Source organism: Ranitomeya imitator, chromosome 4, assembly GCF_032444005.1.
Source record: "Ranitomeya imitator isolate aRanImi1 chromosome 4, aRanImi1.pri, whole genome shotgun sequence".
Classification (NCBI taxonomy): Eukaryota; Metazoa; Chordata; class Amphibia; order Anura; family Dendrobatidae; genus Ranitomeya; species Ranitomeya imitator.
Genome location: NC_091285.1, coordinates 34,981,469 through 35,009,465, shown reverse-complemented (window position 1 = coordinate 35,009,465; position 27,997 = coordinate 34,981,469). Strand labels below are relative to the sequence as shown.

Genomic DNA, 27,997 nt, shown 5'->3' with positions numbered 1-27,997 from the left:
ATGCTGTGTAATCTGCACCACAGTAAGGATTGATCAGTCTACTCCAAACCCCATTTTGTGTTGTTGAAGGCCAACTTGCTGATCCGTGGTGGTAGAAGAGAGAATTGGGAACTGCCAGAGTTAACGGAGTACATTGCTCGGCTTCCTATAGGCATTTTGGAGCTGTCCTCCAGAGCCCTATATGAATTGCTGTCCTTGAGAGTTCTCCATGGATCGCTGTACACCAGATCCCCTCCTTGAATTTTTGCCCTCCACGAATTGCTGTTCTTCAGAGCCCAAAATTAATCGCTGTCCTGCAAAGCCGAACATGAATCCGTTTTCCAGAGCTCTCCAAGAAACGCTGTCCTCCAGAAACCTCTAAAAAAAACACTGTCCTCCAGAGCCCTCCAAGAAACACTGTGCTCTGGAGTCCTACGAAAAACGCTGTCCAGCAGAGGCCATCTATGAATAACTGTCTACCAGAGGACATCCATGAATTTCGGTCCTCCAGCACCCTCCAATAAAGAGTCCTACTATAAACCTTGTGCACCAGAGGACATCCATGAACCACTGTCTCTAGCGCCCTCCCAAAAACGCTGTCCTCCAGAGTCCTACGAGAAGCACTGTCCACACAGTGGCCATCTATAAATTGTTGTTCACCAGAGGCCTTTATGAAACACTATCTACCAGATCCTTCTGTGAGACAGAATGGGTAAATGTGGCACGAGCTCCTAACAATCTTTTTTTGTGGTGACACCAGAAGACCTTGTACCAGGACTTTCACTCTTCATTGGATGAGTGTATTTTTACACAAGTTAGTCGGCTCATTTCTATGATGGCAGAATCGTGAAATCTAAAATTAAGAAACATTTTTTGGACCTTCCTAAAAACTTCTCCTGGTCATTATTCGTCATTTTTACAATTAAGCTTTTTAAAGGAGAACTTCTATGGGAAAACGTAGTCTTCTGAAGGTCCTCCTGTTGGGCCAAGTCTTACATGCCATCATCTTCTCGTTGGCTGGTGGTGCCCATGAACAAGACACCAACCCTTCTGATCAATATGCGTGTTCTCTACAAAAGATTTGAGATGGGACATTGTGAACCAGAAGTCTCATTTTATTAAACAGCAGTCTGAAAACATTTAGTAACAACAAAAAACTGACAGGCACATCCAAACTAGTGTGAATAAGTGCATACCAGGAGCAGCCCCCTCCATATACAATATACAGTGAGAAAAAAAGGATTTAGTCAGCCACCAGTTGTGCAAGTTCTCCCACTTAATAAGATGAGAGAGGCCTGTAATTGACTTCATAGGTAGACCACAACTATGAGAGTCAAAATGAGAAAACAAATGCAAAAAATCACCTTGTCTGATTTGGCAAGATTTATTTTACAAATTATGGTGGAAAATAAGTATTTGGTCATTAACAAAAGTTCATCTCAGTATTTTGTTATCTATCCTTTGTTGGCAATGACAGAGGTCAAACGTTTTCTGTAAGTCTTAATAAGGTTGCCACACACTGTTGGTGGTATGTTGGCCCATTCCTCCATGCAGATCTCCTGTAGAGCAATGATGATTTGGGCCTGTCACTGGGCAACACGGACTTTCAACTGGCTAGGCCATTCCAGGACCTTCATATGCTTCTTCATTGCCCTGGCGGTGTGCTTGGGATCATTATCATGCTGAAAGACCCATCCATGTTTCATCTTCAGTACCCTTGCTGATGGAAGGAGTTTTGCACTCAAAATCTCACGATACATGGCCCCATTCATTCTTTCATGTACACGGATCAGTTGTCCTGGTCCCTTTGCAGAGAAACAGCCCCAAAGCATGATGTTGCCACCCCCATGCTTCACAGTAGGTATCGTGTTCTTTGGACGTAACTCTGCATTCTGTCTCCTCCAAACACGACGAGTTTTGTTTCTACCAAACTGTTTGACTTGGGTTTTTCATCAGACCATATGACTTCTCCCAATACTCTTCTGGATCATCCAAATGCTCTCTAGCAAACTTCAGACGGGTCGGGACATGTACTGATGTAAGCAGGGAGACACGTCTGGCGCTGCAGGATCTGAATCCCTGGCAGCGTAGTGTATTACTGATGGTAGCCTTTGTTACGGTGGTCCCAGCTCTATGCAGGTCATTCACTAGGTCACCCCGTGTGGTTCTGGGTTTGTGCTCCCCGTTCTTGTGATCACTTTGACCCCACGGGGTGAGATCTTGCGTGGAGCCCCAGAACGAGGGAGATTCAGTGGTCTTGTATGTCTTCCATTTTCTTATTACTGCTCCCACAGTTGATTTCGTAACGCCAAGCTGCTCGCCTATTGCAGATTCAGTCTTCCCAGCCTGGTGCAGGGCTACAATTTTGTTTCTGGTGTCCTTCAACAGCTCTTTGGTCTTCACCATAGTGGAGTTGGGAGTGTGACTGTTTGAGGTTGTGGACAGGAGACTTTTATACTGATAACAAGTTCAAACAGGTTTAATTACTACAGGCAATGAGTGGAGGACAGAGGAGCCCCTTAAAGAAGAAGTTACAGGTCTGTGAGAGCCAGACATCTTGCATTCTTTTAGGTGACCAAATGCTTATTTTCCACCATAATTTGCAAAATAAATCTTGCCAAATCAGACAAGGTGATTTTCTGGATTTGTTTTCTCATTTTGACTCTCATAGTTGTGGTCTACCCATGAAGTCAATTACAGGCCTCGCTCATCTTTTTAAGTGGGAGAACTTGCACATTTGGTGGCTGACTAAATACTTTTTTTCATCGCTGAACAAAAAAAAGTTGCACTCTATCGTGCTAAAGCATGTCAGTATGAAATATGAATAGCAATACAGCTTTTGAATATTAGGAATACATTAAATGAATGAGACGCTTTGCACAAAATTTTGGCCCATCAGTCTAATGGGACCACCTTGGCGTTGGTTGATGGGCAGACATTATTTGGCCAAATTTTGTGCAACCTTTTTTTTTTGTATATTCAAAACGTTTAGTATTCTGGCAATTTCTTAGTTGAGTGTTCCTTTAAAAACAATCAGGTAGACTTTATTTGTCGGGGGAAAATGCGATTACATTTTTTTTTACTCCTACCTTCCAGAAACCGTTGCATTAATGTTCCAGTACCTCATTATTTTGCTCCATTTTGACGCTATGGCGCTGTAAGAATCCTTGGCAAAATGCATCTATCTGATCTCTCCGTTCCCCGCCGAGACCACTCTTTGCCATGTCTATTCCTTGAAAGCCACACACAGTTGCTAAATTATTAAAACTGTAAAGCTTTAATGTCGGCCACGGTGCCCCGGAGGACTGCAAGGGAAAAAAGTTAAAACAGTTGTTTTTTTTTTCTTTTCTTTTAAGGCACTAGAGGAAAGAAACATTATTTTGCAGGGAGTCGTGTCAGCGATCCGCGCCATGGCGGCGGCAAAAGTTAGCTTTATAAATAATGACAAACCCCTACAGAAGAGAAACGGTATGATTTACAGAGATACCACTGTGCCGTAAATCCCACTAGCAGTGCCAGCTGGTATATCTAGGGGGCACGGCTCCAGCTGCTGCAGTACTGCTTTAGTGAAGAGAATGGCAAGCTTTAATTTTAAATTTTTTTTGACACTATATAATCAGTTCTGATTGGTTATTGAAATTTTGCCTTCTTGATATGCTAAAAGACCTCTCATGTTGTCCGATCTATGGACACTATGGTATAGAGTTTTGTGAGCAATGATTTAATATCACCTTTAATTTTTTGCTTATTCTGAGCTTGGGAGTCCAGTGGGCGGTCCTGTCCTTCCTGTCAAGTCATGAGCAGGGAACAGTTATCTCCAAGGAGCAAAAGGCTTAGCCAATTTTTATTCAACATGCCCGATCCTTCTCTCTCCTGATCCAATACACATTAGATATATATTGGTTAGAATGTGTTTGGCCAGAACTAACTGAAAACCCCTTTGGTACTTCCCAGAGGTTTCTGTTTCTTAAACCCACCTTGTCAACTTTCCAAGCCCGCAATCATTTATACGAATGGACCTTTTCTTGGAAGTAGCGTCAGATGTAATTTAGAGGGAATTTGTCACAAAGTTTTTGCTGTGTAATCTAAGAGCAGCATGATGTAGGGATAGATACCCCGATTCCAGCGATATGTCACTTGTTGGTCTGCCTGGTGTAGTTTTGATAGAATCCCAATTTTCTCTGCTGCAGATCTAGCAGAGCTCGAATGCTGAGCTGTGTATAACTCCGCCCACACCACTGATTGGCTGCTTTTAGTCTACAATTTTTATTGGCAGAAAGCTGCCAATAGGTGTTGGGGGCGTGGTTGGACCAGGAGGTACCTAGTCCTGTGGTGATAATCTCCTGCTGATAAAACACTAATTGATACAGCAACACAGAACAGTAAGTGACACATCGCTGGAATCAGGCTCTCGGCCCCTACATCATGCTGATCTTGGATTACATAAGAAAACCTGCTGACCACGTCTCTTTACCTAAACGATGTCATTAAGGGCTTTTTGTCTTCTACAGACATCACCAATGTCATCTTCAATGATTGATCCTTCGAACTGGATTTCCCGGGATATAGATTTTTGATGACACACGTAATCCGAATATCTCTCTGTCTTCTCCATTTTAGAGCATCTGAAAAAACGCCTGGAGGATTACATGGTGAATTTTCCTAAAGTAAGAATAGTCCGCACCAAGAAGAGAGAAGGTCTGATTCGCACGCGTATGTTGGGAGCATCTACGGCCATCGGAGAAGTCATCACTTTTCTGGACTCGCACTGCGAGACCAATGTGAACTGGCTTCCTCCACTGCTGGGTAAGTGCACCCCCGATACTGCTCCCCCTCGCCGCCGCGTCCGTGTACATCATTAGTCAGTGCAATTACTGTGCTCAGAGCATCGTACACATCCACGACTTTTCCCTACTACAAAGTCCTATTTGTGCCTTCCCTCCTGTGCATCCTCATAGCAACCGTTCTCCGGAGGACTGGCATTTGTCACTTCTTCTCTGGTTTTGGCGGAGTGTTTGACCTAAATCTCCTACTACAAGGGAGATTATGTACAAGCGGCTCGTTCCGTGTTTGCTGTAATTACAGCTTATCTGCAGCGGCTTCCAACAAAGTTTTTAGATTTGTCTAAATTGGAATTCTGTTTTCTTTCCCGCAGATCGTATCGCCCAGAACCGCAAGACAATCGTGTGCCCAATGATTGATGTCATCGACCACGACAACTTTGCATACGGAACGCAAGCTGGAGACGCCATGCGGGGGGCCTTTGACTGGGAGATGTTTTACAAACGCATCCCCATTCCTTCAGAACTTCAGAAGTCCGATCCCAGCGAACCTTTCGAGTGAGTTCCGATGGTCTTGAATCCCATGTCCAGCCATCCACACCAAGCCCCTTATCTCATTGATGCCAATTTCTATCCCAGTTATAATGAGCCCCTACCCTCTTTCAGAATTTAAAGGCAAAACTTCAGCAAGAAGTGCAGCCTGCCAAATACGGTCGCCATGTGGGTCATGCGTTGACCAGGTTCTAATTCACTTATTTCAATGTTTGCGTACTTGAGGTCATGCAATAACTTCTCAAATCTGGCTAGCAGTGTCGAATCCATGCTGCCCTCCTTGTTGAAAATTTGCCCTGGGTTGGAAACTCCCTTTAAGTGAAAGTGTGCCTTCACAGCCAATTTCTTCTTTTTTTTTTTTTTTTTTTTAGTTAAAGAGGATATGTCACTCACTCCAAAACTCGACTGAAATACCTTATAAAAATCCCGCAGCTCCCCTGATTCTGCCGCTCTTTTCCGTTTTGCTCTGCGTCACTCCATTGCAGAGATATTCATATTTGTTTCTTCTGGAGCGCAGAATGTGAAATCTCTGCTTGTAGTTGAACTTCAGATTCTTCTCTGGATGCGTGCTCCTTAACCTGTCCCTCCCATCCAAATGCTACCAATCACAACTCAGCAGCTGATCTAGCAGTCTCGGGCGCTGTCCAACTGTGATTGGCAAAGTCTGGGAAGGAGGTGTGTAAGTGCACAACCCCACAGAAGACTCTGAATAAACGCCCAGTTGAAGTGCAAGCAGAGATTTCACATAGTGCACTCCCAAAGGAACAAATATGAATATCTCTGCAATGGAGCGACGCAGCATAAAATTGAAAAGAGCGACAGAATCACGGATTTTTACATATTAAAAATGGTTATCATTAAAGGGAACCAATGCCACCACCTCGATCTGTCATCTGCTGACTCTTCTTATACACCCCCAAAAATACAATTTTAATTTATCCTGTGCTGTATATAAATGACGATGGTCAAATCTGATGGGTGACCTCATCTGCGCCTCCTCTCGGTGTCATCTGCGCCTCCTCTCGGTGTCGTCTGCGCCTCCTCTCGGTGTCGTCTGCGCCTCCTCTCGGTGTCGTCTGCGCCTCCTCCCGGTGTCGTCTGCGCCTCCTCCCGGTGTCGTCTGCGCCTCCTCCCGGTGTCGGCTGCGCCTCCTCTCGGTGTCGCCTGCGCCTCCTCTCGGTGTCGTCTGCGCCTCCTCCCGGTGTCGGCTGCGCCTCCTCTCGGTGTCGCCTGCGCCTCCTCTCGGTGTCGTCTGCGCCTCCTCTCGGTGTCGTCTGCGCCTCCTCTCGGTGTCGTCTGCGCCTCCTCTCGGTGTCGGCTGCGCCTCCTCTCGGTGTCGGCTGCGCCTCCTCTCGGTGTCGCCTGCGCCTCCTCTCGGTGTCGCCTGCGCCTCCTCTCGGTGTCGCCTGCGCCTCCTCTCGGTGTCGCCTGCGCCTCCTCTCGGTGTCGCCTGCGCCTCCTCTCGGTGTCGCCTGCGCCTCCTCTCGGTGTCGTCTGCGCCTCCTCTCGGTGTCGTCTGCGCCTCCTCTCCGTGTCGCCTGCGCCTCCTCTCGGTGTCGTCTGCGCCTCCTCTCGGTGTCGTCTGCGCCTCCTCTCGGTGCCGTCTGCGCCTTTTCTCGGTGCCGTCTGTGCCTCCTCTCGGTGCCGTCTGTGCCTCCTCTCGGTGCCGTCTGTGCCTCCTCTCGGTGCTCATTGAGGGGAGTCGTGGGCGAAGGCCTCCTGTTCATTGTGTCCATATTAACACAATTCCTCCTATTCTTTCATACTTCCAATGCTTTTTCTTAAGAGAAAAAAAAAATTCCCTTTTGTAAATGTATTTCCAAGGTTGTTGCAATAAAGGATCATTTATTACGGAACTTGGAGTTCTCGAAAAATTGCGCGTACCAATAAAGGTTGCTTAACACTCCCCCTTTAGTCCATTATATGATCGTGCAAGGCTTTTTGTGTCTAGTGGGTGAAGACGCAGTTAACTTATTTCATTTTTTATTTTTTTACGCTGTTACAACTTTATTGCAGATATTTGAGCTGCCATCAGAATAATAAGTATTAGTTGTGTCTTGTTACCAAGATACAGCATTGGAAATGAGACACAAACAGCAAAAGCGCCGGCGGAGCCCGCGGAGGGGATTCAGCTGGAATTGTTAGAACCCTTTTTAAAGGGCTTTCAAAGAAGATATTAAAAGGTTTTTTTTTTTTTTAAATAATGTATTATTATTGTGGTTTAGAGTACTGCAAGCTAAAAAGTTTTGCCCAGGAACCCCAATATATGTAAATATTAAAGATTATTAGGGGCCATGCCCCTTAAGTGTGTCCACCCCCCCCCCCCCCATAGACATCGATGGGGGTCCTACGGCGTGAACCTGCACCGACTGGCAGAATGAGGCACTTTTATCCCCGTTACATGTAGTGGCGGGTTATATGTGTTTCTATTGTTACGGTAAATATTAAAAAAAAATCTAGAAATTTAGAATCCTCATTCTGATCCACAGAATAAATAATTTTTCCCAGAAAGTGAGCATTGTAAAAATAGCAAAATTGCTTATTTTTTTTTCTCCTCCTTTTTTTTTTATTTCACCCCAGTTGGATTTTTTCAGTATATTATATAGTACAATAAATGGTGTCCGTCAAAACAAGCCTTTTTAAAGATACCTTGAAGGCAAAAATATAAAGTTATCGCTCGTCGAAGCAGAAGAGGAAAATGTGGGCCCTGAGGAAGCCACAGTGTGTGGCGAAACGCGTTGGGCATCTAGTCCCTGCCTTTCATTCCTAACAGTGCTGTTGTCCAGGATGTTTTGCAGCATTTAGCGTGACACAGGTTTGAGTTAGTTGCGTGCGGCGTTATGTCCTGCAATGCCCTGGACATGAGGAAAGAGACAGCGAATCAGAAGAACTATGCTACATTTCTAATTGGAGGTATTTGCTAATACTATTAATATTACACCTACTGCATATTGGGATAAGATCTTGGAGATGGGAATATCCCTTTAAGGTTACTTTAAAAAAAAAAACCATAGACCTGCATAAATGTTTGCTTTCCCCTGTGCCTGCGATTGTCAACCCTGCGCTTTGCAGCCGCTGTTGATGTCTTTATCTCACTTTCCGCGCCCTGACAAGTGCTGGCGGTTGCTTTATGACTAATTACCTGATTAGCATGGCCTTTGTTTCCTGACACCGCGTGATGGAATGAAATATAGACGGGGAATATAGCGACACCGGCACTTACCGACGTCCTGTTCTGTGCGGCGTGATTGAAAGACTTCTTCACCTAAAGCATTGACTATTTGATTGCCTTCTGAGATGTTAGTATGTGGGTATATATACCGCCACATCATGCTGGAAGTACACATCTCATGACGCATGACTCTGACTCATGAGCACTGCGATGAGATCCGAGGACTCTGCGGAGAGTGATCTTATATGAAGGAGGCAGAAATAATACATAGGAGCCACGTAACTCCGACCAAGCTATAAATATATAGGACTGGTCATCGGCTGCCCCATCATTACGGTAGTCATTTTATAGCTAACAAAAGAGGATCCCATCCTGGTATAATGCGACCCATCCTCATGTACATATATGTCTTCCATCCTGGTATATATGTCCCTCATCCTAATATAACGTGCCACATTCTCATATATATGTGCCCCATCCTCATATATATGTGCCCCATCCTCATATGTATGTCCCCCATCTTATATATGTTCCCCATCTTCTTATATATGTGCCCCATCTTCTTATATATGTGTGCCCCATCCTCATATATGTGCCCCATCCTCATATATGTGCCCCATCCTCATATGTATGTGCCCCATACTCATATATATGTGCCCCATCCTCATATGTATGTGCCCCATCCTCATATATATGTGCCCCATCCTCATAAATATGTGCCCCATCCTCATATATATGTGCCCCATCCTCATATATATGTGCCCCATCCTCATATATATGTGCCCCATCCTCATATATATGTGCCCCATCCTCATATGTATGTCCCCCATCTTATATATGTCCCCCATCTTCTTATATATGTGCCCCATCTTCTTATATATGTGTGCCCCATCCTCATATGTATGTCCCCCATGCTGGTATAATGTGCCTGGTAGTCACAGCACTCCTTTTTCCCTCTTCCCAGTAGTTACAGCAGGCTTCCTCCCCTCTTCCCAGTAGTCATGGCCATTCTCTTCTGCTTTTCCCAGTAGTCATGGCCATTCTCCTCCCCTTTTCGCAGTGATCGCAGGAGTGCCTTTCCCTTCTCGCTACTAGTCATAGCAGTCTGCCTCTCCTCTTCCCAGTAATCACAGCACTCCTTTTTCCTTCTTCCCAGTAGTCACAGCAGTCTTCCTCTCTTCTTCCCCGTAGTCACAGCGCTCCTCTTCCCAGTAGTCACAACAGTTCTCCCATCTTCCCAGTAGTCACAGCCATTCTCGTCCACTTTTCCCATTAGCCACAACAGTCCCTTTCCCCTCTTCCCAGTAATGACAGCAGACCTCTTCCCTGTAGTCATAGCAGTCCTCCTTCCCTCTTCCCAGTAGTCAGCGGACTCATCCCCTCTTCCCAGTAATCACAGCAGCCCTCTTCCCTGTAGTCACAGCAGTCCTCCTCTCTTCTTCCCAGTAATCACAGCAGCCCTCTTCCTAGTAGTCACAGCAGTCCTCCCCCACTCTTCCCAATTGTCACCGGACTCATTCCATCTTCCCAGTAGTGACAGCAGCCCTCTTCCCAGTAGTCCTTCTCCACTCTTCCCAGTAGTCACCAGACTCATCCCCTCTTCCCAGTTATCACAGCAGCCCTCTTCCCAGTAGTCACAGCAGTCCTCCCCTTTTCCCAGTAGTCACCAGACTCATCCCCTCTTCCCAGTAGTCACAGCAGTCCTCCCCTCTTCCCATTAATCACCAGACTCATCCCCTCTTCCCAGTTATCACAGCAGCCCTCTTCCCTGTAGTCACAGCAGTTCTTCTCCCCTTTTTTCAGTAGTCACAGCAGCCCTCTTCCCAGTAGTCACAGCAGTCCTTCTCCCCTCTTCTCAGTAGTCACAGCAGCCCTCTTCCCAGTAGTCACAGCAGTCCTTCTCCCCTCTTCCCAGTAGTCACACAAGATCTCTACCCTAATCGCTACTGACCAGAGCTTGTATCTTAGCACCCTTCCTGACAAGTCAGACTCTCACAGTTCATCCCTCCATCACAGCCAGGCCCCCCAGCCCTAGTAGTCACAGCAGGGCAGGCGACCCTGCTCCATGTTAATAATCACAGTAAGGCTCGGCCCACGCCTGTCTGCACGCTGGGTAATTAGTCTTAGCTATGTGTGGGTCCCATCATAGCTGGCGTGGCTCACTTGCAATTTTGCTATGCCATTTTGGTATATGAAGGGTCCCCGTTAACCCCAGCATTGCCAGAAGCAGTGAGCCGCTTCCCCAACGTGGTGACATAGGGGCTTCAGTGTAAGTGGATGGTGGGTGACAATAAATGCTGCATTGCTCATACATCACGGCCGACGCATCCCTCCTAAAGCGGGAGACATTATCAGGCTTATGTGTCGCGCGGAGACAAATGTTCCCTTCTTCTTGTTTTCTTATGCAGAATTTCTTGTAAGCCGCTGCCTGTGGATGAGTCTTGGCACCATAAGTATAGACAATGCCCCCCGTCTCGCGGCCTCCTGGCTCGGTAACCCGTAGCCGCACACATCTGCTGTAAGCTGCCCCAGAGCAGCGGGATTAATGGTTAAGACCATGGAGCAGAATCCGAGAATCCTCCAGACGTCGGCCGTAATACAAATGAAGTCCTGTCTGCGGCCGGTGTCGTCTCCATTACCTCTGGTCTCATTGCAGGTCTCCCGTCATGGCCGGTGGATTATTCGCTGTGGACAGAAAATGGTTCTGGGAGCTCGGAGGATACGACCCAGGATTGGAGATTTGGGGAGGAGAACAGTATGAAATTTCCTTCAAGGTCAGTTTGGGGCAAACATTTGCCTCCTCTCTGTGCCAAGGCCGGCACCTGTACAAAAGAACGAACCTGCCGCCGCCACGTGCCTAGATACCAGAGAAAGTTGCAGCCCGTGCCCCTTGTAATTAGTCACCCGCCGCGAGCCCCTTTGACAGGGCAGGAACAAGTCTCCGAGAAACAGCTCCGTTTATTGTCCCGAAATTAAGATAAAGTGGTGCAGTCATCTGGAGCTGATAGATTAATAACGGAGCTGAAATCGCAGGCACAAAGGGCCGGGAGGGGGCGGAAGGAATCTGGGAAGTGAAGGATAGAGCCGCGATGGGGGGAACTAAGCCCATTTATTTTCATGCTGAGCTCATTGCATTGCTCAGAATATCAAGATTGAGAATGTTAAACGTGAGATGAACGGCAGCCGGGGCCGGCGATGAATGGCTGCAGCGAGGCAAGGAAGGCCGAGAGGGACGATGGTAAGGAAGCAATGAAGGCAAGACCCCGAGCGGCCGCCCCTGCAAAACGGGGTCTAGTATTACTAATAGGTTCTCATATGCACACTATATACTCTATGGAGACAGGTATGAAGGGGGCATGGCTTAATCAATGAATTCAGGTTTTTCATTCCGGCCCCTTTTTCCTCCAGTGTATAACATCCAGACCCTCGCCCCCAGGTGTATAACATACAGCCCCTCACCCCCAGGTGTATGACATCCAGCCCCTTGACCCCCAGGTGTATAACATCTGGACCCTCGCCCCCCAGGTGCATGACATCCGGCCCCTTGACCCCCAGGTGTATAACATCCGGCCCTACGCCCCCCAGGTGTATAACATCCGGCCCCTTGAGCCCCCAGGTGAATAACATCCCTCGCCCCCACCGGTGTATAACATCCGGCCCCTCACCCCACAGGTGTATAACATCCGGCCCCTCACGTTCCCTTCCCCGGTGTATTACATCCAGACCCTTGCCCCCAGGTGTATAACATCCAGACCCTCGCCCCATAGGTGTAGAACATCCGGCCCCTCACCCCCCAGGTGTATAACATCCGACCCCTCACATCCCCCCCCTGCCCCATCCCCCCCGGTGTATTACATCCAGACCCTCGCCCCATAGGTGTATAACATCCAGCCCCTCGTCCCCAGGTGTATAACATCCAGACCCTCGCCCCATAGGTGTATAACATCCAGCCCCTCGTCCCCAGGTGTATAACATCCAGACCCTCGCCCCATAGGTGTATAACATCCAGCCCCTCGTCCCCAGGTGTATAACATCCAGACCCTCGCCCCATAGGTGTATAACATCCAGCCCCTCTCCCCCAGGTGTATAACATCCAGACCCTCGCCCCATAGGTGTATAACATCCAGCCCCTCGTCCCCAGGTGTATAACATCCAGACCCTCGCCCCATAGGTGTATAACATCCAGCCCCTCGTCCCCAGGTGTATAACATCCAGACCCTCGCCCCATAGGTGTATAACATCCAGCCCCTCGTCCCCAGGTGTATAACATCCAGACCCTCGCCCCATAGGTGTATAACATCCAGCCCCTCGTCCCCAGGTGTATAACATCCAGACCCTCGCCCCATAGGTGTATAACATCCAGCCCCTCGTCCCCAGGTGTATAACATCCAGACCCTCGCCCCATAGGTGTATAACATCCAGCCCCTCTCCCCCAGGTGTATAACATCCAGACCCTCGCCCCATAGGTGTATAACATCCAGACCCTCGCCCCCAGGTGTATAACATCCAGACCCTCGCCCCATAGGTGTATAACATCCAGCCCCTCGTCCCCAGGTGTATAACATCCAGACCCTCGCCCCATAGGTGTATAACATCCAGCCCCTCACCCCACAGGTGTATAACATCCGGCCCCTCACGTTCCCTTCCCCGGTGTATTACATCCAGACCCTCGCCCCATAGGTGTATAACATCCGGCCCCTCACCCCACAGGTGTATAACATCCGGCCCCTCACGTTCCCTTCCCCGGTGTATTACATCCAGACCCTTGCCCCCAGGTGTATAACATCCAGACCCTCGCCCCATAGGTGTAGAACATCCGGCCCCTCACCCCCCAGGTGTATAACATCCGACCCCTCACATCCCCCCCCTGCCCCATCCCCCCCGGTGTATTACATCCAGACCCTCGCCCCATAGGTGTATAACATCCAGCCCCTCGTCCCCAGGTGTATAACATCCAGACCCTCGCCCCATAGGTGTATAACATCCAGCCCCTCGTCCCCAGGTGTATAACATCCAGACCCTCGCCCCATAGGTGTATAACATCCAGCCCCTCGTCCCCAGGTGTATAACATCCAGACCCTCGCCCCATAGGTGTATAACATCCAGCCCCTCGCCCCCAGGTGTATAACATCCAGACCCTCGCCCCATAGGTGTATAACATCCAGACCCTCGCCCCCAGGTGTATAACATCCAGACCCTCGCCCCATAGGTGTATAACATCCAGCCCCTCGTCCCCAGGTGTATAACATCCAGACCCTCGCCCCATAGGTGTATAACATCCAGCCCCTCGTCCCCAGGTGTATAACATCCAGACCCTCGCCCCATAGGTGTATAACATCCAGCCCCTCGTCCCCAGGTGTATAACATCCAGACCCTCGCCCCATAGGTGTATAACATCCAGCCCCTCGTCCCCAGGTGTATAACATCCAGACCCTCGCCCCATAGGTGTATAACATCCAGACCCTCGCCCCCAGGTGTATAACATCCAGACCCTCGCCCCCAGGTGTATAACATCCAGACCCTCGCCCCATAGGTGTATAACATCCAGCCCCTCGCCCCCAGGTGTATAACATCCAGACCCTCGCCCCCAGGTGTATAACATCCAGACCCTCGCCCCATAGGTGTATAACATCCAGCCCCTCGTCCCCAGGTGTATAACATCCGTACCCTCTCCCCACATGTGTATAACCTCCAACCCCCTGCCACAGCCTCCCTCGGTGTATAACCTCCGGCCCATCGCCCCCCGGTGTATAACATCTGTCCCCTCGCCCCCGATGTAGGTGTACAACCTCTGGCCCTCTAGGTGTATAACATCCGTCCCCTCAAACCCCCCCCAAGTGTACAACATCCGGTCCCTCGCCCCAGGTGTATAACGTCCGTCCCCTAGCCCCCCCTCCCCCCCAATGTATAACATCGTCCCCCAGTATATAACATATGGCCCCTCACACCAGGTATATCCCATCCGGCCCCTCACCGTTGTTGTATAGTATCTGGCTCCTTGGTGTAAAACATCCGGCCCTTTTCCCCCATGTAGAATATCCGCCCCTCAGCCCCCCCCTCCCCCCCCCATGTAGAACATTTGGCCCCCCCATCCTGTATAGAACATCCAGCTCCTTGCCCCCTGTATAATATCCGGCCCCTCGTCTGTCAGTTTGGGGAAGACCCTTTTCTGTTCCCTATGACAAGGTCCATAAAGACATGGTTGGGGGCAGTTTGGTGGTAGAACATGACCGGCCATACTGAGCTCAGACCTAAACCCCATCCAACACCTTCAGGATGAACTAGAAGGAGATTGTGAGCCCGGCCTCTCCTCCGACATCAGGGTCTGACCTCACAAATGCTCTTCTGGATGAGGGGGCACCTCATGACATGATATTCTTTACCTAAAGTCCTCATTTCTTCCTCGGCCACTAAGGCCACATTTATAAATCAGTTCATACGACCCAACGTCCTCTGCATTCAAAGATTCCGAAAGGGCCCATATTCCCCAAAAACCAGGCATTGGAGCTCTAATCTGTGAACCACTAAGGAGTGATTAAAAATGGGTGAATAACTTGGAGACTGCACATTAGAAACACGAAAAAAAAAGAATGCAGAGGATCTCTGGGTGGTAGGAATAGATCTCTATGGGCTTGGTGGCATGATATAATAATAATAATAATAATAATTTTTATTTATATAGCGCCAACATATTCCGCAGCGCTTTACAAATTATAGAGGGGACTTGTACATACAATAGACATTACAGCATAACAGAAATACAGTTCAAAACAGATATCAAGAGGAGTGAGGGCCCTGCTCGTAAGCTTACAAACTATGAGGAAAAGGGGAGACACGAGAGGTGGATGGTAACAATTGCTATAGTTATTCGGACCAGCCATAGTGTAAGGCTTGGGTGTTCATGTAAAGCTGCATGAACCAGTTAATTTTTTTTTTTTTTTTTTTTTAATATAGGCCACACAGGGATCGTTAGGTTAATGCATTGAGGCGGTAGGCCAGTCTGAACAAATGAGTTTTTAGGGCACGCTTAAAACTGTGGGGATTGGGGATTAATCGTATTATCCTAGGTAGTGCATTCCAAAGAATCGGCGCAGCACGTGTAAAGTCTTGGAGACGGGAGTGGGAGGTTCTGATTATTGAGGATGCTAACCTGAGGTCATCAGCGGAGCGGAGGGCACGGGTAGGGTGGTAGACTGAGACCAGAGAGGAGATGTAGGGTGGTGCTGAGCCATGGAGTGCTTTGTGGATGAGGGTAGTAGTTTTGTACTGGATTCTTGAGTGGATGGGTAACCAGTGTAATGACTGGCACAAGGTAGAGGCATCGGTGTAACGGTTGGTGAGGAATATGATCCTGGCAGCAGCATTCAGGACAGATTGGAGCGGGGAGAGTTTGGTAAGAGGGAGGCCGATTAGTAGAGAGTTACAATAATCCAGACGAGAATGAATAAGTGAAACAGTAAGAGTTTTTGCAGAGTCGAAAGTAAGAAAAGGGCGAATTCTAGAAATGTTTTTGAGATGCAGGTAAGAAGAGCGAGCCAGTGATCGGATGTGGGGGGTGAATGAAAGGTCAGAATCAAGGATGACCCCAAGGCAGCGGGCATGTTGCTTTGGAGTAATGGTGGAACCGCAAACGGAGATGGCAATGTCAGGCAAAGGTAGGTTAGTAGAGGGAGAAAACACGAGGAGTTCAGTTTTTGACAGGTTTAGTTTCAGATAGAGGGAGGACATGATGCTAGAGACAGCGGTAAGACAATCACTGGTGTTTTCTAATAAGGCAGGCGTGAGATCAGGAGAAGAAGTGTATAGTTGGGTGTCGTCAGCATAGAGATGGTACTGGAAGCCAAATCTACTGATTGTTTGTCCAATAGGGGCAGTATACAAAGAGAAGAGGAGGGGGCCTAGGACTGATCCTTGAGGAACCCCAACAGTAAGGGGAAGGTGAGAGGAGGAGGAACCAGCGAAACATACAGTGAAGGATCGGTCAGAGAGATAGGAGGAGAACCAGGAGAGAACGGTGTCCTTGAGGCCGATGGAGCGGAGCATAGTGAGGAGGAGCTGATGATCCACAGTATCAAATGCTGCAGAGAGATCCAAGAGAATTAGCATGGAGTAGTGACCATTAGATTTAGCTGTTAGTAGGTTATTAGAGACTTTAGTGAGGGCAGTTTCAGTAGAGTGTAAAGAGCGGAAACCAGATTGAAGAGGGTCGAGAAGAGAGTTATCTGAGAGATAGCGGGTAAGACGGGAGTGGACCAGGCGTTCGAGGAGTTTAGAGATGAAGGGAAGATTAGAGACAGGTCTATAATTAGCGGCACAGTTTTGGTCGAGGGATGGTTTTTTAAGTAATGGATGTATGATGGCATGCTTAAATGAGGAGGGAAAAATACCGGAAGTGAGGGAAAGGTTGAATATTTTTGTTAGGTGAGAGGTGACAGCCGGGGAAAGGGACTGGAGGAAATGTGACGGAATGGGGTCACTGGTGCAAGTGGTCGGGCGAGAAGATGCAAGGAGCCTGCTTACTTCTTCTTCTGTAACTGGTTCAAAGTCAGAGAGTGAACTAGATGCAGTGGGGGAGGGAGGACAGTGCATGGTATGAAGAGATTGGGAGATGATTTCCTGTCGAATATGGTCAATTTTTTCTTTGAAGTAATTGGCCAGATTGTCAGCACGGAGATCCGTGGTTGGGGCCTGCGCTCTTGGGTTGAGTAGGGACTGGAACGTGTCAAAGAGACGTTTAGGGTTATTGGACAGGGAGGTGATGAGGGTGTTGAAGTAGGTTTGTTTGGAGAGGTGAAGGGCAGAATTGTATGTCTTTAGCATGAACTTATAATGGATGAAATCTTCGGGTAGATTAGATTTTCTCCACAGACGTTCTGCGCACCTGGAGCACCGCTGCAGGAAACGTGTTTGCAGCGTGTGCCACGGTTGTTGCCGTCTGTGCCGAGTTGTTTTATGTATAGGAGGAGCAGCTTCATCCAGGGCACTTTGCAGGGTTTCATTGTAATGCTTCAGAGCAGAATCAGGACATGAGATGGAGGAGATTGGGGCCAATGAGGACTGCAAGTTCTTCATAAGTTCCTGGGTGTTAATGGCCTGTATGTTTCTATAAGTGTGGAAAGTGGGGGTGACCTGAGCGGGATGGCAGTTCTTGATAGAGAATGAAAGAAGGTGGTGGTCAGAGAGTGGGAGAGGGGAGTTTGTGAAATCATCCACTGAGCAAAGCCGGGAGAAGACCAAGTCAAGGGAGTTTCCATCTTCATGTGTTGGCGAGTTAGTATGCTGCGAGAGGCCGAAAGAGGAGGTTAGAGCCAAAAGGTGAGAAGCAGATGGGGAGAGGGGAGAGGCAATAGGGATGTTGAAATCACCCATGATAAGGGTGGGGGTGTCACAGGAAAGAAAGTGTGGAAGCCAGGTGGCAAAGTGATCCAGGAACTGATGAGAGGGGCCGGGAGGACGATACACCACCGCCACTCGCATGGAGAAGGGGACGTAGAGTCTGACCACATGGACCTCAAAGGAAGGGAAGACAAGTGAGGGTACTTGGGGGATAACTTGGAAAGTACATTTTGGTGAAAGGAGCAGACCAACGCCTCCACCTGCTCTGTTGTCTGATCTTGGGGTATGAGAAAAGTGTAGTGCACCATATGAAAGAGCAGCAGCAGCGGTGGTGTCTGACTGCTGGATCCAGGTTTCAGTAAGAGCCAGGAGATTAAGAGAATTAGAAAGGAAGAAGTCATGAATGAAGGAGAGTTTATTACACACAGAGCGAGAATTCCAAAGGGCACAATTCAAAGAGACAGAAGGCATGCAGGGAATATTAATAAGGTTAGAGGGGTTTCTGGGTGTAGCAATTGGGAGGTTTGACTGGCTATAACATGGGGGGCCGGGGTTTGGAGAGATGTCTCCAGCAACTAGGAGGAGGAGGATCGAAAGAGTGAGCAGATGGTTAAGTGATTTGTGAGAGCGTCTCTTGTGTTGGATGGTGGGACTGAATGGATCTGCGCTGCTAAGCAATGTGAACAGAGCATGAGTGCTATACATAGGAGAGGCAAGGACAGAGGGGCCGATATGGATGGAGTGTAGAGAGTTAATGCAAGGGCGGTGAATGTGAGTGAATGCAGCAGCCAGGATATAGAATATGCAAATAAATATGGTGAGTATTTGTGTTGTTTCAAGTGAATAGGGAATAGATTTAGATTGTATTACCTGTCTCCTGCCCTGTCTAACTGCCATGTTATAACTGCCGAGTACTTAGAAAAAAAAGTACTTTGAATAAAAATACACGAATAACAGTGCACGAATGCACCCCTGCATGAATGCTTCCCCAAGCTAAGTCTACATTTATAGAAGGCTAGCCCTTAGATCTTCCTATTTTTTTTTTTTTTTTTTTGTGTTAAAGCTCGTTAGCAATCAATCAAACTCAGTTGAGACAACAGGACACAATAAATGTAGTGATCAGATAAACAAATGTCCAGGTCTACATGGATCATAGACCACTTTGAAACAGTTATGTGATCTCGCTGAGTAAGGACATGCAAAGTCAGATTAAATATCTATAAACACAAAAAATGCATAATAGGATGACTAACATATATAGATATATGCAGGATTCAATGCCGAAGATGGAATGACTCAGATACCATTCAAGCTGCTTGCTGTCAGGGACTGGAGCAATAGACATGCAGGATATTTCAGCTCAGAGAATGAATGATCTGTTTACCTGTATGAAGAGAGAAGAGATGCTTGATTATATTCTGCCATGTTATAACTGCCGAGTACTTAGAAAAAAAAGTACTTTGAATAAAAATACACGAATACAAGTGCACGAATGCACCCCTGCATGAATGCTTCCCCAAGCATGATATCAGTGGAAGAATATTGTGTCTTGTGAATCGTGGCGATGGAGTACCGTTACCGTGCTTGTTGTGCGACGGGAAATCTAAAAAGTCCCAGACATCTCTAGTGTCTTGTAGAGATCCTTCCCAGGAGAGCAGGGGCCGTTACATCTGCAGAGGGGCTGACTCCATATTAATGGATAGGAGGTCATGAGAGCTCCTGGAGGTGTAGAGTGTAGGGTCCCAGTATGGCGACTGTGCGGTGTACCCCAATGTTATGTATGTATGGGGTGTACAGCTTCTCGTAGGCTCTCGTGCACACACTGTGAGCTTAATGTCCACTAACAGTAGGATAACTGTGAATGTCTGACCATTAACCATGTTTTTTTCCCCATAGGTGTGGATGTGTGGGGGCCGAATGGAAGATGCACCGTGCTCACGAGTCGGCCATATATACCGAAAATACGTCCCGTACAAGGTCCCCGCCGGCGTCAGCTTAGCGAGGGTAAGGCCTGTCTGCTCACACTTATTATATAGCGACTGATCCGGATTTTCAGGGCAATGCAGCTGATTTTCCTATTTGGGTTCCTACCCCGATTGTTGTGGACCGACACTTGGTTCTCATCCCCGATCCCCCTCGGTCTAAGACCAACCCGGCTTCCTGCAATGTCGCTCCGTCCCTCATGACTGTAGCAGCGGTCACAGACCCCATCTCTGGAGGAGACTCGCACAGAAACTGCAAGTCGTTTCTGGAAAGCGGCTTCTAGGAAATCCAATTTGCCCCCGTCTCCGCTGCAAGAGTGATCCCAAACCTAGTCCTGTATTATATTACAGTGTGGATCATGTCGTTATTACAACACTTGTAATAATCTTGTGTCTTAAGGAGCGCACCGCTGCTCTTCCCCAGACTTCCTGCCTTGACAGTGGCGGTGCGCTCCTTTTGATTGACAGCTCAGGTCTGAACTGCGCTCTCTACCAGAAGTAGTTTTGCATCTGCAGTATTGGTGAAGAGCCGGGGGACTAAATCCGGTCATAGCCAGCAGTCCGGCTAACTTTTAGAGCTTGTGAGTGGTGCTCATTCCTTGCCCTGGCGATGACCTATAACATGGAGGATTTTTAATAAGATGTAAGATGCAAAGTTGCTTGTTTTGTTTTTTTACCGTTTTTAAGAACTTACCCTTTAAAGGGGTGCAGTCTTGTTTACTACTCATTGCCTAGGTTACCGGTCACCTCGTCGCTTCCAAGCTCTTCTCTATGGAGCTTGCTTTGGATGTCACCAGCTTCAGGGAGGTTCCCAAGTCCATGCTGCCATCAAGAGTGACCACAAACTCTACATTGGCCGTCATAAAGTCTGTGTTCACACGTTGCGGCCTCAATGCAGTTTACGTGTACAAAAATGTACAGTTTTGGCCTTTTTTTAATAAAAAAAATGCAACGTGTGAACACCGCATAAGGCGTTCCATTTCTGATCCATTTAAAGCTATAGGACCAAGTGTCAGCGGTGAGGTCTCTGGAGTTTTGTGCCCTGTGTGTATAGTGATCTCCAGCTGTACTCGAGCGCCATCTGGTGGACTGACTGTGAACTTCCATTCCAGTGTATTTACTGAGATCCTCTGCAGGAGATGAATACCGCAGGGCGCACAATAAATTGCAAAAGATTTTACCTTTTTTCCTGTAATTTTATCTTATTTATTCTCCATCTTCTTACAGAATTTAAAGAGAGTGGCTGAAGTTTGGATGGACGAATACGCAGAGTACATCTACCAGAGGCGGCCGGATTACCGGCATCTGTCACCGGGCGATGTGGCTTCTCAGAAGGAGTTACGCGCCAAGCTAAACTGTCAGAATTTCAAGTGGTTCATGAACAAGGTGGCATGGGACTTGCCCAAATTCTACCCTCCCGTGGAACCTCCCGCCGCTGCCTGGGGAGAGGTAAAACAGCCCGTACTCTCTGCTCCTGGCGATGAGACATTACTGTGTGTATGGTGGTGGTGTGAACATTGCACACTGTCAGGATTCACTAATCTGGAGGTTTCATTGATTAATTCTCCTCTGTATTATGTTTCCCTGTCTGACCACCTGTCGCCCTCTGCTGTCCAGATCCGGAACAAGAAGTTTGGCTTGTGCGTAGATACCAAGCACGGGGCTATGGGGTCCGAGCTGCGCCTGGACACCTGCACTAAGGGGCGTAAGGTGGACGCATGGAGCAGCCAGCAGGTACACACGACGCTGATTAACCCTCGCGCACGGAGAGTCCACCCCACCGTTATGTGATCAGGACCCTGAAATGTTCTGCCCTGCAGGTCTTCACCTTGGGATGGAGGGAGGACATCCGTCCTGGAGACCCCCTGCACACAAAGAAGGTTTGCTTAGACGCCGTATCGCACACAAGTCCCGTCACGCTCTTTGATTGCCATGGGATGAAGGGGAACCAACTGTGGAAGTATACACAGGTGAGGGTCTGCAGGCATTACACTAAAGGGGTCTCCCATCCTATAAAGTGGTGGGATATTGCCTTACGTTATGGTCAGTGGTGGTCCGACCTCTGGGACCTCCAACGACACCGATCCTAAGGGGCGTACAGTGTTTGTTTCGCATTCCGTTTAAAGAACATGGACACCTTTTGAGACTTTTTTTTATCTAGTTGCATTTATTAGGAGCTAGACAAACATTTTTGCAATTGGTTATCATTAAAAGTTTTGCACCGTTTGCCTTTTACCGGCTTTGCTTTTCCCTGTACAATGGTGGCTTCAGAATGAGTTAACTAAGAATCCATCAGTGAGCGTTTGTAACTCTATTATCCATTTTTTTCCCTTGATTTATTAGCACTCGCTACATCAAAGGTGACCTGAACATTGATGTGGTCATAAATCATCTGTGGGGAGCTCAGGAAAAGACAGATAAAAGAGCTACAAACTCCAATCAGAGCGAGCTCACTGACAGATTCTTAGATGATTCATTCTGCAGCCAGCGAAGGACAGAGCAACACAGACACTATACATAATTATTACTAATATATATATAAATATATACATATACATATATATATATATATATATATATATATATATACATACATACATATACATAACTATGTGCTTTTAAAAAGTAAATTCTGTAGTAGAAGAGTTTCTAATAAGAAGATATTTCCAATTGAATGCATAGCACTCAGAGGTAAGTACGGCAATTCTCACAATATGCATAAAAATGCTGCATAAATGAAAGCCTAAAGAAGAATAAATAATAAGGTAGGTATTCCCACAAGAAAAAAATAAATTGTCAGAGGTTCAATACCTAGATCAAATAATGAACTCACTTACCAAACACCTGACGTGCGTTTCGCTAATGTTTTGTTTCACTCCTGACGAAGCATCGATGAAACGTTTCACCCCGATGAAGCGTTGGTGAAACATTTCACCCGTGACGAAGCATTGAGGAAACGTTTCACCCCTGACAAAGCATTCATGAAACATTTCACCCCTGGCGAAGTGTTGGTGAAACGTTTCACCCCCGACAAAGGATTGGGGAAACATTTCACCCCTGACAAAGCATTCATGAAATGTTTCACCCCTGACAAAGCATTGTGGAATTGTTGGGAATTGTTTCACCCCTGACAAAGCATTGGAGAAACGTTTCACACCTGATGAAGCATTGGGGAAACATTTCACCCCTGCCAAAAGCATTTTTGAAACGTTTCACCCCTGACGAAGCATTGGGGAATTTTTTTTCACCCCTGACTAAGCATTGATGAAACGTTTCACCCCTGACGAAGCATTGGGGAATTTTTTTTCACCCCTGACTAAGCATTGATGAAACGTTTCACCCCTGACGAAGCATTGGGGAATTTTTTTTCACCCCTGACTAAGCATTGGTGAAACGTTTCACACCTGATGAAGCATTGGGGAAACATTTCACCCCTGCCAAAAGCATTGATGAAACGTTTCACCCCTGACGAAGCATTGGGGAATTTTTTTTCACCCCTGACTAAGCATTGATGAAACGTTTCACCCCTGACGAAGCATTGGGGAATTTTTTTTCACCCCTGACTAAGCATTGGTGAAACGTTTCACCCCATGACAGAGTTTCAGACTCCCCTTCAGGCCTTGGTACCGCGCTTGACTTCAATATCTGATTGAGATGGGTCTAATTGGCCATTATCAGGATACTTGTCCAGGATGAACAACAGAGGAACAGTACAGGGCAGAAATCTAAGGAAAGCTGTTCCAGTACCGGCATCCTCCATATACAATATGCGCCAGACAGAAATGTTCTAATGCCCGTTTTCTTCCCCTAGGACAAGACCATTTACCACCCGATCAGCAACAGCTGCATGGACTCCAGCGGGTCCGACCACAAAATATTCATGAACATCTGCAACCCCAAATCCCCGTCCCAGCAATGGACATTCGAAAACACCAACGTCACAGTCTTAGAAACATTCAACCGAGACCGGGGCCTATAGCAGCGGAGAAGACCGGACTATACATATATAAATAGGAAGATATATATTTTAAATCTATATTTTTTACTGTCGGGTGAGAAATCATTTTCCTTCTGGCAAGATGATGTATTATTGTTTTTTTTTCCCATGTGTTGGGGGGGGGAGGGAGGGGGTGAAAAAAAAAATCACTTTGGAGACCCTGAATGTGTAAGTGTGGGCCGAGTTATTCTTAAATGATGCTGCGTCTGAACACGATGGAGAAAATTGCTAAAATATGGCGCAAATTATCGTTGCTTTAATTTTAAAGCCGCGGCTTGTAAAATGACTCTGCTGTGCAGGCATGCTGGGCAATGTGGTGTCCCAAGGGATGTCAAGCTGTTGTTACCTGGTGTTTTATGTGATTGGCTGCTCTCTACTGTACAGGAAACGCCTGCGCAGTCTTTAAATGAGTCCCCTTATTAAGTTTAATGGGCTTCGTCAGCTGTTATGACTTGCTGGGTTGGTCCTACACCCATCCTTTACATTTTTGTATGCAGCTGCTATTAATTTTTATTAATATTTTTCTAAGCTAAATTTACAAACTTGTTTGCAATAAATTGACCAAAAAAGAACAATATTTCCCCAAATTTAACTTAAAATGTCACTTTTTGCTGACTACTGTAGGCTCAGAATTATTCACCCCCTTCATGACAAGCTTCTACTCAGTAGAAACCCTCTGGCTGTTATGACCTGCTATTAACATATAGTATAACCTGACAACCAGCTTGTACTTTTACTGACTACTGTAGGCTCAGAGTTATTCACCCCCTTCATGACAAGCGTCAACTCCGTAGAAACCCTCTGGCTGTTATGACCCGCTATTAACATATAGTATAACCTGACAACCGGCTTGTACTTTTACTGACTACTGTAGGCTCAGAATTATTCACTTGCTTCATGACAAGCTTCTACTCCGTAGAAACCCTCTGGCTGTTATGACCTGCTATTAACATGAAGTATAGCCTGACAACCAGCTTCTGGCAGCGATCCTGAGAAATCTTCACCCAGTCCTCCTGGGCGATGGCCTCCAGGTCACTAATATAAGTTTTGGTGCTGCACCTGCCTTCTTCATATCTCAGCAAAGACTTCAAGGTGGGTGACAACCACTCCAGAATCTTCCAGTGATTTTCTTCCTAGAAATACAGCTGGAATCGCAGTTTACAGGAACACTGGTTACACTATCTGGACGTGGCAGAAAGAAAAAGCTGGTGTTTGCCTATGCATCACATTAGCAGCAGGTTATAACACCCAGAGGTGCTCTACTAAGTACTAGGGGGGGTGAATAATTACGAGCCTGCTGTAGTCAGTAAAAGTTGCAAACCGCTAGTTGTTTACATTGCTCTTGTTCCATTGGTTTATTGCAAACGGCAGAAAGTTAGTACATCTTTCTAAATAACCTAATTTGCATTCGGAGTTGAATAATTTGGATTGTAACGGTTTCTGTCCTACCGACCCGAAAGCTAAAAAATTCAGGTTTCATTGGCATTTATTTACAGAGCAGCTGGTGACTTATCAGAATAATGTGTTGTGTGTATATATTGGGAGTATTGGGTAGAAACTTTCTCTCTGTAGCACACATCATACAGTAGTACTAAACAGTGCAGCTGTGAATCCAGCACTAGGGCGAGAGAAAACGGTTACTAGAAAGCAGCAGCACGATCTCACTGTGTCTCTCTGCAGCTTTTCCATATTCGCTCTCTGTGCAGATATAGAGGGACCGTTCTGATCATTTTCTCACAACGTCTACAGAGTGAATGGGTTGAAACAGAGATCCCCTCTAAATGCAGCATCATTGGAATAACCAGCTCGGAAGCTTCCGCGAAGAGCAAATCGCTAAACTTGAACTATTACTATAGTGCCTTGCAGGAGAAGAAGAACGTGGACTGAGCTGGAGCGTGGCGACTGGGCAATGTGTTCTCACCTTTTACCTCTCTGTACCCACGAGCCATTTGTGTGATTGAGGCTTCCTGACCGATGAGTGCGGCGTAGTACGGGCAGGTCACAGCAATGGCTGACAGTCTGCACAAATAGAACTACCCCTCTGTCACCTAAAAAAGGGTTACGACAGCTTTACAACCCATAAAGCCTCCAGTATTTCCCAGTGAAAAAAAAATCCATTTTGGAGGCCCCTATGGTGGACGGTACATGGTGGGCATCAGGTTTTATATATCTTATGTTTTAGATTTTTTTTTCTTAATTTACATTAGCGGGTCTGTCCAGGTATGTGGGGGGGGGAGTATGTATATGTTTTGCAAATACAAAGAAATTACTAATGTCTTTTAATTATAAAATCGGCATCGCCTTTCCAATCTCGGACTTTCTGTTGCTGTTCCAGGAGCTCCATTTCCTCGTCTGTTTTGACATACTTTGTTAGCCAGCCCCCTTCATCGGGTACTAACAGACTCATATCAATAGCTACGACATACCCATTCTCTGTCTGAGGGTCATATGTGCTAGAAAAAGGGGGCTGGCTTAGCGAATGGACTGAGCCTGAAAACCAGCCCCATTTATCGGGTACTAACAGACTCATATCAATAGCTAAGCCATACCCATTCTCTGAGGGTCATATGTGCTAGAAAAGGGGGCTGGCTTAGCAAATGGACTGAGCCTGACGACCAGCCCCCTTCATCGGGTACTAATAGGCTCATATTAGCTAAGCCAGACCCATTCTCTGATTGTCATATGTGCTAGTGAAGGGGGCTGGCATAGTGAATGGACTGAGCCTGACAATCGACCCCCTTCATACCAGTCACCAACATACAGGTTTGTTTTTGTTTTTTTGTGGGGGGGGAGGGTGGGGGTGGTAAGGGTGTCATAATGAACACGGAAAACGAGAAGGGCCTGAAATCTGAACTATATTTATGGTTGAAGTCTATTGCGAAACAACCATGTAACTTCTCTTTCCCTAGACAGCCCCTTTAACTAATAATCAAGTCATTAAAGTTGTTCTTTCGGGACCAGAAACATCTTTTTTTTTCCGTATGTTACATAATTCGTCATTTATATAATTTGTCATTTGCCCTCTTTGGTACTTTCTCCCCTCTCCACACCGTGGAGATCTGTGTACAACCTCCTCTCCTTCTTTGATGGTATCTCGAAGACCAATTTCACACAGCGGTGAAACGTGGTCCAAGCATGAACCAGTCCGATTGACTTAACGGTTATAGTGGCTCAGTCTGTATTCTTCATTCATTTTGAGTTTGTAGACTGATCCGAGTTTCTGTTATTTCTCTTGTGGGAGCGTCTCTCCCTGTAATGTAGGCTGGACATGAGCTCGGGGTGCTACTGCCTTCACTTGCTTTCTTGTATCAGCACAGCACTTATTTCTTCTGCATCGGCTTTTTTCCTCGTGTTCTCTGCCCTCTCTGAGACTTTCTCCCCTCTCCACACTAGAAATCTGTAAGCAACCTCCTCCCGCTTTGATGTTATCTCGAAGACCAATATCACGGGTCCGTAAAACGTGATCCAAGTATGGACAGTGATGAGCGGACTGTACGCGGTTTTCCTGACCTTAAACTCAACAGTTTCTTATATACCTATGAAGCTGTTGAGTTCTGGCTAAGAGACGTGCCGCCCAGTCCGAGAACGAAGCACAAAACACAGATATGTAAAACCAGCCTAAGGGCAGAGTCAGCCGGCCATATAACTCGGGACGAGGATCGCTCGGACTGGCCGGCGGCTCTCCCCATCCAAACGTGACAGCTGCGTAGAAATACATGCTGTCTCGCTGCCGGCCAACTAGTAAAGGAGTGAAAATGTTTAATAAAGACTATTTAGCAAATGAGCAATTAATAAAATCTACATAGGTTATAACCGTCATTTTAAGTAAAAAAAAAAAAAAATCCCAAAATGAATAGCACACATGAAAATAAGCAACTTTGTATTCTGCTTTCTTCTCCTCCTGGACTGGTCGTTCATTCACAAAATTCTCAATTCACGCATAAAATCTGTTTTAACCAGACTTTCCCATTACTGAGATAGGAGATGACAGTTGGTGCTCATAAGGTTCTATGGAGATCTCTAGCTCCTCCTTCCTCTTCTCTCCATAGAACCTTATGAGCACCAACTGTCATCTCCTATCTCAGTCTTGGGAAAATCTGTCATCACTAAATATTGATTTTTACCCATGAATTGAGAGTAAAAGGTCAACATAAGGAAGCGAAAGAAGAAAATGTATCTGATAAGGAATGAAAATGAA

The 27,997-nt window shown here is 46.8% G+C and overlaps 1 protein-coding gene across 1 annotated transcript in view; it reads left to right on the top strand.

Annotated features, from left to right (window-relative positions):
* Positions 1-26,763, top strand: part of GALNT10 (polypeptide N-acetylgalactosaminyltransferase 10) — a 127,165-nt gene extending 100,402 nt beyond the window's left edge. The window contains exons 5-12 of the mRNA XM_069763524.1: positions 4,600-4,785; positions 5,135-5,318; positions 11,141-11,258; positions 19,717-19,824; positions 21,030-21,251; positions 21,420-21,536; positions 21,623-21,772; positions 23,614-26,763. Coding sequence (XP_069619625.1) covers positions 4,600-4,785; positions 5,135-5,318; positions 11,141-11,258; positions 19,717-19,824; positions 21,030-21,251; positions 21,420-21,536; positions 21,623-21,772; positions 23,614-23,781 — 1,253 coding nt within the window. The 3' untranslated portion in view covers positions 23,782-26,763. The remainder of the gene's footprint in view (positions 1-4,599; positions 4,786-5,134; positions 5,319-11,140; positions 11,259-19,716; positions 19,825-21,029; positions 21,252-21,419; positions 21,537-21,622; positions 21,773-23,613) is intronic.
* The last annotated feature ends 1,234 nt before the right edge of the window (positions 26,764-27,997 follow it).